The sequence below is a fragment of the Ruditapes philippinarum genome, unplaced genomic scaffold (assembly GCF_026571515.1).
Source record: "Ruditapes philippinarum isolate M1 unplaced genomic scaffold, ASM2657151v2 ctg5676_1_1_1_1, whole genome shotgun sequence".
Classification (NCBI taxonomy): Eukaryota; Metazoa; Mollusca; class Bivalvia; order Venerida; family Veneridae; genus Ruditapes; species Ruditapes philippinarum.
Genome location: NW_026865487.1, coordinates 82,887 through 95,257, shown reverse-complemented (window position 1 = coordinate 95,257; position 12,371 = coordinate 82,887). Strand labels below are relative to the sequence as shown.

The following is a 12,371-nucleotide window of genomic DNA, read 5'->3' as shown; positions in this document are numbered from 1 at the left end:
GAAATGTTGTTCAGTTATTCCAATGACAAGTGTTCAATGTGAACGTGGCTTTAGTACCCAAAATCGCATAAAATCAAAGGCCAGAACATCCATTAAGTGTAAGACCTTGGATGATCTAATGAGAATTTCAGAAGATGGACCAGACATAAAAGACTTTGACTTTCAACGTGCCCTTAAAAAATGGAAGTCATGTAAAGTGAGAAAGCTATACTCTTCATAAACAATGATTAGATATGTACATGTATGAAACTGCTAGTTATGTACATGCATGAAAGTTTTTCAACAAGAAACATAGACACTGAATTTGTTGACTCTAATGGAAGATGTATAAATATGTATATGTTTTTTAGTTATTATGAATAGCTCATTTGACATTGATTTTTCAGGCTGAAATAGAACATGTTGCATATACAATGTATATATGTGTATATATTTTTTTGTATCATTTGACAATATTTTTAGTTATTGTGAAAAGCTCATTTGACACTGATTTTTTAGGCTGAAATAGACATGTTGTATATGTGTATATATTTTTTGTATCATTTGACTTTTTTTAAAGTTATTATGAAAAGCTCTTTAAAAAATTTGACACTTTGATTTTTCAGACTGAAATAGAACATGTTGTATATGTGTATATATTTTTTTGTATCATTTGACACCTTGATATCAGTTAAACCTTTTTTAAATAAGATGTTGTAAAAAATAATATTTTTTTACTGTTTTTGAACATTTGGGAAATTGTCAAAACCTCATTTTAACACTTACTTCAGTATTTAATAGATAAATATGTTCTTGTTTAAAAGTAATTATGAAAATGTTATGATATATTGATAGTTTATAGATATGTATGTGTATTTCTAAAATAAAAATAGTTTATTTAATTTTATCCATGAAATATGGTGCTATATCAGTCAAATATATTTCATATTTTTTAAAAATAAATATGAAATATAAATATGAAATTGGGCGGAGTTAAAACTCATATTTATTTTAAGGGACTTCTTTCGCAATTTTGTTTGAAAAATCTGATAAATACAAAACAATTTTTTGTTGAATTTTGCTTTGAAAACTATCTAGAATGATAGAAAATGGTCTAACTAAGAAAATTAATCCGAACACCAATATCTTTAATTCAGTTATTAACGCTATACAGACGTTTAAACAGTTGTTTACGTGACGTCACAATGTAGCGCCAAATATCGCGTGCAAAACAAGACGCAATAATATATTACTGCGCGCTGTACAATTGCAGTTGCGTAGCAAGCAATAGGGTTCGTAACCATTTTTCTTTGATAATGAAATTAAATTCCCGGCTCGTGAAAATATGTGGCATTTTATCATGTTTCGTGAAAATATATTCCATATTTCACTCAAACGAAAAAATATCCTCTTATTATTCTTATTTGTTTATATTTTATGCTTTAGTTTGAAAGGACATTCCTTCCCTTCTTGTGTTAACATGTAGACTGCGGTCCATTTAATGTTGGTATACCCACTTCTCCCTAAGTCTTGAAACTTCTCCCTAATGTGGGCTGAGGGAGAAGTGACTTCTCCCTAAAATTTTGGTCTAGCTAGAGCCCTGAGTGTCATTAAAAACCTTGCCGTTTTAAGAAAGTACCAACTTTGCTTGACCCATAATAGGGAATGCCACTTCTCATATATAGTTTATTTATTCCCTTATTCAAATAAGAATAGATTTTGTTAAATTTCAGTGATTGAAATATTTTACTCAAGGATAAGCATAGTAAGTAAGTAAGTAAGTAAGTAAAGTCTTTATTTACTGAGGCTACACATTTGGTTTCCCAATCTTCCATGTGGGCCTCAAAACATAAATATACATAAAATATACATAATTTACATAATGGTTATACAGCAAAATTTACAAATAACATACATGAAGACACAAAATGCATAATATATACATGAAAACACAACAAAAACAATTTACATTCAAACAAAATACATATTCAAAACACAATGCATGTACATATATTACTTAATACTTAATCTATGCAAGACCAAGGTACTTATGTGAAATTCCAACTGATATAGGATAAGCATAGTTTATCTTTAAAATATAGATAACAGAGTTACAATACTTACCTCCTCTAAAATTTGTCTACAGACTGCTTGTATATGATCATCATTGACAGATGATTCTCCATTGTTTAACTTGATATTTTCTATTCCAATCTTGAAAAATTTCTGGAAATAAATGAAAACAGTACTTTATGTCAATTTTTGTTTTTTCTCAAGAAATGCAAATTGTCACAATAATGCATGGAAAAACACTGTGACAGAGGTTATAGAATATAGAACAATGGCCAAGTTCTGCTTAAGCCGGTGGACGGTAGTTTGCACTTGACAGTACCGTCCAAGAACAGGCTCAATCAAACCGAGCCTGCAACATTTTCAGTTTGGCCATGTTGGGCTTTCTTTAGGGATTCTTATTTTCTCTATTCTAAAGCCTAAATATTGACTTCCAGTGTTAGCATTGCATATTGCAATCAACAAATAAGCCATAATATATGACACTATATGTTATTCTCACAAAAAAATATATGGAGTTTTTATCGATATAAACAACAATAAAACAACATTGTCTCATATTTATCTTGTTTTCTCATATTTTCAAATGCAATAAGAGGGTTAAACTGAATGACATATTTTTGTTTACATTGACAACTGTCCGTTTCTTAGAAAGAGCGACAACCAAGATTAGCGGCGATGTCTAAATGCCGCATTTCGGACATAGGTATTTCGGACATAGGTATTAATGGCCCTCGAGTCCATAATGTCCTTCGGGCCTGCGGCCCTCATGCACATCTTTGGGCCATTATAGCATAATGCCGAGCAGCAACCAAGGATTAACCTCTAAATATAATGGCCATATGGCTATTATAACACTATGAACCCTAAAAAATAATACATAAAATATGTAATACTCACATCTAAGTAAGACTTTATGATAGCGTCTATTTCTTTATTCATACTCTTCTGTAAGGTTTGACGTAGGATATCTAAGGATTTTGCCGAGTTGACCACACATCCAACCCTAAATAAATACAAGAGGGCCATGATGGCCCTGAGTTGCTCACCAGAAACAACTGCTTTTCAGTGTTGGAAATTATCCATTGTCAATATTTTCTGATATTTGATTTAAGCCAATCAAATTAATATGAGCAAACTTGATAAAAGACTACCTAATAATGCTACAAAGTTTGGTGATCATCTATCAATTATTTCAGTAGCAAATGATGTTCAAAGACTACCCAAGAATGCTACAGACAAAATTTCATTTGATCATTCATCAATTAGTTCTATAGAAGAAGATATTTAAAGGTTTTTTTTTTATTTTTAGCTCTAGAGACCCCTAAAAGGGGCCAATCAAATTAATATGAGCAACCTTGATAAAAGACTACCCAAGAATGCTACAGACAAAGTTTGGTGATCATCCATCAATTAGTACTGTAGAAATAGATGTTTAAAGGTATTTCGATTTTTAGCTTTAGCTGCCCATCACATTAATATGAGCAAACTTGATATAAGACTACTCAAGAATGCTACAGACAAAGTTTGGTGATCATCCATCAATTAGTTCTGTAGAAGAAGACGTTAAAAGGTTTTTCTATTTTAAGCCCTAAGGACCCCTAAAAGGAGCCAATCAAATTAATATGAGCAAATTTGATTAAAGACCACCCAAGAATGCTACAGACAAAGTTTGGTGATCATCCATCAAATTGTTCTCTAGATATAGATGTTTAAAGATATTTATTTCTATTTTTAGCTTTAGCGGCCCCTAAAAGGGCCAATCAAATTAATATGAGCAAACTTGATAAAAGACTACCCAAAAATGATACAAAGTTTGGTGATCATCCATCCATTAGTTCTATAGAAGATGTCTAAAGGTTTTTCTATTTTTAGCCCTAGAGACCCCTAAAAGGGGCCAATCAAATTAATATGAGCAATCTTGATAAAAGACTACCCAAGAATGCTACTGACAAAGTTTGATGATCATCCATCTATTAGTTCTGTAGGAGAAGATGTTTAAAGGTTTTTCTATATTTAGCTCTGTTGACCCCTAAAAGTGGCCAATTGAAATGACATGAGCAAATTCAAGTGTGACTGTCACAAGGATGCTACAGACCAAATTTGAAGTAAATCAGCCCAGTAGTTTCAATGAAGAAGACGATTGTTGACTCATGACGACGGACATCAGAGTATCCCCCTTTGATACTTATAGCTCACCCTGAGCTTTCGGCTCTGGTGAGCTAGCAAAAATATAAATTAAACCTTTGTTTGTTGGAAGTGACTAATTTTACTAATGCATTCAATGCAGACGAAGATAAGCCAGCACGTCAGTGCTCTCTGATCATGGTCTGCACTGTTCCTTATTCAGTAAGTACTATATTTTGAAATTTTCTTTAAAAATGATGAATCGTTTTGTCCAGATTGAAAAAAATGACAAGAAAATTTAAGATATTTTACATGGTAAGGTAAGAAGAGATAAGTTTTCATTTTATTTTTCTGAAATTTAAGCTACTGTGAACCAAATTTGATATGTACTGGTCAGGAACCATCAACCGGACACTTTTTGAACATTTTTCTATACAAATTTTATAATTTTAAAGCTAGAGGTACGAAAATTTGACACAGTACAGCTAGGTTCTTCTCCTTACTAACAAACTAGTTTGTTTAGTTCTGATTATGTTGACACTTATATCCGAGGCCCGTCAAGGAGGGTATCAAAATTACCTAAATTGTACATACTACAGTACCATGTGTCCGGACAGATATGTAATAACGTTGATTTAATTCAGATAAAAGCTTTGGTGTTCTTTTTTTTATTTTTAACATGACACACAATATTTCAGCAGCAAATGCTGAAGTTTTGGATATTCTATTATTAACTTTGCAAATAATTATTGCTGTTATATGAGGTCAGGCATTGCTTTCTTGACCCCCAAATTTCAACGTCAACATTCTTGAAATAGATATTAAAATATTACCATTTACAGAGGTTGAAATAAATTTATTTACTTAATTATAGAAGAAACATGCATTTATTGTGGTTAAAAAAGTGACTGAAAACCACTGAACAAAGAAAATTCTAAATAAAGCATTTTCGGGGCCGTCCGGGTTTGGTGGTTGTCCGGTTTTGGTGGTCCCCAACCAGTATAGCTGTAAATATTTGTTATAACTTACAAATTCGAAGCCTTAACTTAGTTTGAATTTGCATTTGGTAAGTATCCCAAATATATAGCCACCAGAAAAATAATCACGCAATAAATGGCCAACATTACAGCAATCAGATTGGTTTTTCTGTTGTTGTTCATTTGTAAACTTACTTTGCTTTATGTATAGCTACTGATGTTGCCCTATATGTAGGTCTATATGTCGGGTTGTTAGGAAAGTTTGCCAGTGTCTGCATCCTCATGTTGTAAGCATTTGGCTGAAAAAACAGATAAGTTTTAATATTTTATTCATGAGTGTTTTGCTACCTTTGTCACAAGTGGATACTAAAATTTATTTTGATTTCAAAACATATTACAGAGTAAATACAGATGTACACCTCAAGTAACAAGTATAAAATACAATTTAGCATAGTAAGTACATTTGTACTACATTAAGTAAAAGCAACAATAGGAGATTTGGTTAAGTACTTTTTGGACCATTACCTATAAATTATTCATTCTAAAAATATTACAAGAAATATTCATTCTAACACAAGAATGAATATAGATATGAAGTTTACAACAGATAGCTTTTAACTACAAACATAGATATAATGTACATTTTTCAATTATGAAAATATTTCAACAAATGAAGATCTTGTTGCAACAGTTATAAGCCTTGTATAACTAAATACTGGTGATGTTAAGAAACAATTACTCTATTACATGTACTTTATTAAGCTTATAATTTTAATGTATTTTTCTTTAGGCTTGATTTTCTAAAAATGTAACATATTCTTCTCTTTTTGAGACATGCACATTTAACCAGAAATCTTAACACAGACTGAGTTTTCCACATAATTTGTATAGTCATTAAAACTTTAACTTTATGCAAAGAATGCACTTTATTTTCTACTTACAATACTGACAAGATTTTCTTCCTCCTCTTTCTTAATTTCCACTTTTTTCACAGGTGATAACTGTGGCATTTCATCACTACTGTGTCGTTGCTTTTCATTGGCTGATAAAGTTAATTTTGATTCTGTCTTCACTTTTGATTGGATGATAGGAATTCCATGCCCAACAATCGGTCTTTCATTGGTTAATGTGATTGGAGGTGTGGCAGGAAATGTGAAAGGGTTTCTGGGAAGTTTTTGATGAGGTCTGTCTGGGGTAGGAATTGTGCTGCATGATGATATGGTGATATTGGGGGGCCCAGGCTCAGTCATGGACACAGACTGTGCAGGTGTCCCCATGGTATGAATATAACTCACACCTGATTGGTGAACACTTGCTGGGTTATTGCTAATAGCACTTGACGATGACACGGGAATACCCATGAAATTACCGGGACTTCTAGACCTGTAGCTCTGAGACGGTAGAACCACTGGTGTGAACCCCACTGCCTGCGATACAGACATATGTGTCGCACCAATAGTACCGGTGTTTCTAATTGCCGGTTGTACATTGTGGGTCTGACTAAAAGCTGCACTACTGAGTGCATGGCCTAATGACAGAGCAACTGAAGGTACTGGCACCAACTGGGGAGCTGGCTGAGTTGGCCAGGATTTTGAGGCAACTGGGTCAGCAGGGGTTATAGGTGAAAGTCCCCCTTGCAGTAGATGAGACTGTATATTTGATGACTTGTTTATACTCTGCAGTAAATCTCCATATTTAAAGTCTGCGTCCAATAGTCTAGTCTGCAAAGCAAAACAATAACATACATGTACATAAACAAACATTTATATGATGTCTTTGTCACACTGATAATTATGCTTCAACTTTAGAAAATTTAAATTTCCCGCTAAAGCTACTGTCAGAATGTTGAAATATTTCAAATTTATGTTCTGAGACATGTACATTGTAGGAGTATTTAGAGACAAAATATATTTACATTAATGATGTTTAATTAACAAATTTAAATTAAGATTTCTTTTCTTAAAGTTCTTAAAATCACAATCATAAAACATTTTTCCCAACAAATTGTTACCTCATACATGTAGTCATATGCAATTTAAACATATCATCAATATGCATTAGGCCAAATAAATTATAGGTCTGAGTTAAGTCTCTAAAAGGGTTGGTAGGTAGGAATTTCTTTTCATGTATATATCTTATTTTTTCATACAATTTTATACCAATACTGTTATGAAAAGATGAAGCCATAAGGCAAACCAAAAGTCTAACATTGTTAGTTTACAAAGAAGGTAGAGACCTAAAACACAACATGCTGTTGGCCTTAAGGCCACATACTGTCGGTATGAACTCAATAAAGACCACTCCTAATGTTATCCTTAGTTTGAACTTATATTAATACCAATCTCATCACGTGTCTATAATCTCCATGAAAAAAGTACATTTAAAGTCATTGACCAATTAATTCTTCCTGAGTCTGTCATGTTTATAAAAGAGTATTAAATCATTAATAAAACCCAAAATGTAAAACAAGAACTAAACTGCTTTAGTTTCAAATGTTTTTAATTCAATCTTGATTGTAAAGAAGGCTTTCAGCTTATTTGAACTAGTCTTGATTCTGCTATATGTACCTGGAACTAACCCAGTACTGGATCCAGGAACTAACCTAGTACTGGATCCTGGAACTAACCCAGTACTGGATCCTGGAACTAACCCAGTACTGGATCCTGGAACTAGCCCAGTACTGGATCCTGGAACTAACTTAGTACTGGATCCTGGAACTAACCCAGAACTGGATCTTAGAACTAGCCCAGTACTGGATCCTGGAACTAACCCAGTACTGGATCCTGGAACTAACCCAGTACTGGATCTTGGAACTAGCCCAGTACTGGATCCTGAAACTAACCCAGTTCTGGATCCTGGAACTAACCCAGTACTGGATCATGGAACTAACCCAGTACTGGATCCTGGAACTATCCTGGAACTAACCAAGTAATGGATCCTGGAACTAACCCAGTACTGGATCCTGGAACTAACCCAGTACTGGATCCTGGAATTAACCCAGTACTGGATCCTGGAACTAACCCAGTACTGGATCCTGGAACTAACCCAGTACTGGATCCTGGAACTAACCCAGTACTAGATCCTGGAACTAACCCAGTACTGGATCCTGGAACTAACCCAGTACTGGATCCTGGAACTAACCCAGTTCTGGATCCTGGAACTAACCCAGTACTGGATCCTGGAACTAACCCAGTACTGGATCCTGGAACTAACCCAGTTCTAGATCCTGGAACTAACCCAGTACTGGATCTTGGAACTTACCCAGTACTAGATCCTTGAACTAACCCAGTACTGGATCCAGGAACTAGCCTAGTACCGGTGTCATATGAGGAAACATGGTTGTGACCTTGGTACAGCTCAAACCCCAAGATCTCTAGGTTGAACACTTGAAATACAGACACCTTTACCACTAAGCTCACACTTCACACTATACTAATTTTGTGTCTAATTTTTTTTCTTTCATATTAAACATAAACAAAAAATATTATATAAGCATTTTTTTTTCTAACTTTTTTTGTTACATTATTAAACCACGAAAATTATTGTAAAATAATAGATACATATGATGATGCATTGGAATAAATTTTTAATCCATAATGCTAAAATGCTTGCTTGAAAAGCAGACCATTCTACTTGAAACACTTGGTAGTGTTACTCTAATATACAGATAAAATATAGACAATTTGGGATAATTTATACCCAACATGCCCTATTAAGTCATTGATTAATTTAAATGTGTTGAGAGATTGCTAGCAGGCAGAAGGTATATAAATATATAATCATTCCGGTAATTAATAAATTTTTTTTTGGTTAAAAGCCTGTCAATCACCAAGAGACAAATTGCTTAACCAAATTTGAAAAAAAAAAATTATATGTATACTCCAATAAAACAAAAAGAGTAGATATATTACCATTAAAGAAACAAGAGTACCACATGAAGTTAATGCTTGTTTGTGAAAATTTTCAAGTTAAAAAGGGGCATAACTCTAAAATTATTGCTTTCAAAATTATGTCCCTCGTCTAACTACTGTACCTTGTCTTGATAAGCAAGTTTCAAGTTGATAACTTTTAAAATCTTTGAATAATAGGCTACTTTAAAGTTTTTTCATGACAACAATGAGGCCGCAGTGATCGTAACAGTTTGACTTTTTATTCGAAAGCAGAAACGCTAATAAAAATAACATTTGTTACCTCTGATACTGTTTGGTGAGCAGAAGTCTTTACTAGATTCACTGCTTGAGGCCTGGCAGATCCAGTGTGAGCCACAATGACTTTTGCTGTCGGATCGGCCCCAACAGGCATGTGGGCAGGCGATGGGGTTCTTCTTTTGGCTATTACATGCTGTGGGGATGGGATCCTTTGATGAGCTGGGAGAGGCTGTGTTTGTCTACCTGGACTTCTTTGTCCTACAACAACAGATTGCGCTGTTTCTTTTAAAAGATTTCCAGATGTGGGACCTCCTACTCCTTGTGCTAATTGTTGAGATTTGTACTGCTGAAATAAATCCTCGTGCGCTACATGTTTTCCGCACTGCAATGTCTGAGCTAAAAACGGCAGGTGTGACAGTAACTGACCTTGAGTTTGACGACCTTGAACTTGACTGTGAATGGAAGTTTGACCTCCTGACATACCAGCTATGTTTATGAGTTCTGTAGATCTGACATTTTTTGGTGAAGGAGATTGCCTTTCTGTATACACTGATCTAGACGGTGACAAACTTTTCTTTGGAGGAAGAGTTGTTGGTGTCCTGGACGGAGACAAACCTGTCCTTGGTGAGATTGATGATGACACAGATGGAGGCAGCGTTGTTATCACTCTAATGGGAGACTGACCTCTTCCTGTGACATGACCTGTTTCTGATATGACCCTTGCATGACTTGCTTGCAAGCTGGGATGTGGTGACCTAAGAATTGTTGACAAAATGTTCAGGGAACCAGGTACTTGACCAGGCTGGTTTGACATGCTTGCCATGGTGTGCCTGGGACCAGGTGGATGGTATCCTCTATGAGGCGAAACTGACCTTGACCCTGAAAATAAATACAATGAATAGTAAAAAAAGTAGAGGTCTACATTAAAGTTTCTGGATGGCAATGGCAACAAGAACCGGACTGCAGCAATAGCTTGAAATTTTTCTTTGAAAAAGTTGAGCTAAAAATGTCTTGTTGACAGACACTGTCATACTTGAACATTAACATAATATTTAGATCTAGTTTAAAACTAAGGTGGCACTTTGGGGTTCTTCTTTTGGCTATTATAAGCTGTGGGGATAGGATCCTTTTAATTTAATTAAAAAGAAACTAACTGTCATATACTTAAAGGTCTACTAACCAAAGCACAACATTTAAATTTTCATAAAAATACTTGAACTTAAATGAACCAAAGAGAATTAATAAAATACACTTAATAAAGAAATACTAGACATGTGTCCATAGGACACGGGTGCCCCCACCCTCCACCTGTCTCTAGGTCAAATATTGTTTTGGCTACATGTGCCAAAGTTGAAAACTAAAAATCTTTTACTTAATAAAGGGCAAATACTACAAATACTGAATAAATCCACAAGAAAACCCCAAGGTGCATAAGTACACATGCTGACCAGCATTCTTGTAAACTTTCAGGACTACAGGTCAAATGCTTTTTGAGTTACGTGCAACATGTTGAATATTGTAAATTTTTACTAAGTCAAGGGCAAATAACTCTAAAAATACTAAAAATAACCACACGAAAATACCCAGGTGCACAACTACAAATGCTGAGCAAAATTCCTGTACGGTTTCATGACTCTAGGTCAAATACTTCTTTAGTTATGTGCGACACAAGTTGAAAATTGGAAATTTTTACTAATTCAAGGGCAATAATTCTAAAAATACTAAACATATCCACACAAAAAATACCCAGGTGCACAACTACACATGCTGATCAACATTCCTGTACGGTTTCATGACACTAGGTCAAATATTTTTTGAGCTACGTGCGACACAAGTTGAAAATTGCAAATTTTTACTAAGTCAAGGGCAATAACTCTAAAAATACAAAAAGAGAACGGATGGACGGATGGATAAGGGTAAATCTAAATGCCCCCCCCCATAGTGGGGGCACAATAAACTGTAGCACAAAAATAGATTTTGATTTATTTTGTTTTTCAATTCAACTCCAAAAGATAATGTAACACAAAGATATTAAATCTAAATAACACATTACCATCTTTTCTTGGGTCCATGTTTACAGTTTAAACTGCTCTGTTTGGACCAGTCTTTTAAAACTGCTCCCCTGAAATTCAAAATGAAAAAAGTTTAAAATCTGATAACTTTAAAATTTTACAGCATGTAGATACAATTTGAAAAGAAATGCAATCAGGGCTGGGAATCAAAACTGCGTCGTATCCTACAAAATGTAAACAAACGCCGCCATCTTGGAACGAAAAACGTATGTTTTTGTTTATAACTTTTTTTGTTGGAAATGACTGAAAACCAGATATATGTATTAACACGCTACACTATTTTCCGCTTCGTTCGGTATATGTTGCTTGCACAACTATTTTGTAAAACAAAAGTTATAGCGAACTTGCATCTCGAAGCGGGGCAGAATTTTTATGAAAATGTGTGGATACGACGCAGTTCATATTGCTTTTATCTAATCGTTTTTTTTCAAATCAATTATATATTTGTTTCAATGTTCACCATAAACTTCGAAATATAATTTTTGCATCATTTACTAAAATTTCATTAAAAAGAGATGTTTATTTTCCAAGAAAATAATGATTTTTACGAAATGATACGACGCAGTTGCATTTTTGGCAGTCTTTTCAACAGGGATAATTTTGGCACAAAATATTTCTATTTTATGGAATAATTCACTTGCGCTAGATAAAAAACCCAGATCATTTGCGGTGTATAGCAATGTCTATTGCTTTTGATTATTTAGAATACATGCATTGTGTCATGTCCAATATTACATTTAATTTGAAAGTTTACATTGCGTAAGCTACTTTTCAGTTAAACATGTTACCTAATTGTTCATAATATCTGAAATGATTTCTTATATTTTCCTGAATGCTCAATATATTATCCCTATTTTTTTTTTTCGCAAAAAAAATATAGAAATCTATTAAACTTGAATTCATGTTGGCTAGCTACGCTCTAAGTTAAACTGTGGTTCTGCATGTTCTGGGTAATGACTGCTTTTTTGTGGTTTGGTTTTCCAAACTTTCACTCTACA

General features: G+C 34.0%; 1 protein-coding gene across 3 annotated transcripts in view; it reads right to left on the bottom strand.

Moving 5' to 3' along the window:
* LOC132729346 (uncharacterized) overlaps window positions 1–12,371 on the bottom strand; it is a 34,906-nt gene that overhangs the window by 18,210 nt on the left and 4,325 nt on the right. For all 3 annotated transcript variants that reach the window (XM_060715112.1, XM_060715111.1, XM_060715113.1), the window contains exons 2-7: window positions 11,355–11,423; window positions 9,345–10,180; window positions 6,095–6,874; window positions 5,349–5,452; window positions 2,950–3,055; window positions 2,104–2,205 (exon numbers count right to left, since the gene is read on the bottom strand). In XM_060715112.1, the coding sequence (XP_060571095.1) occupies window positions 2,104–2,205; window positions 2,950–3,055; window positions 5,349–5,452; window positions 6,095–6,874; window positions 9,345–10,180; window positions 11,355–11,373 (1,947 nt within the window). In that variant the 5' untranslated portion in view covers window positions 11,374–11,423. The remainder of the gene's footprint in view (window positions 1–2,103; window positions 2,206–2,949; window positions 3,056–5,348; window positions 5,453–6,094; window positions 6,875–9,344; window positions 10,181–11,354; window positions 11,424–12,371) is intronic.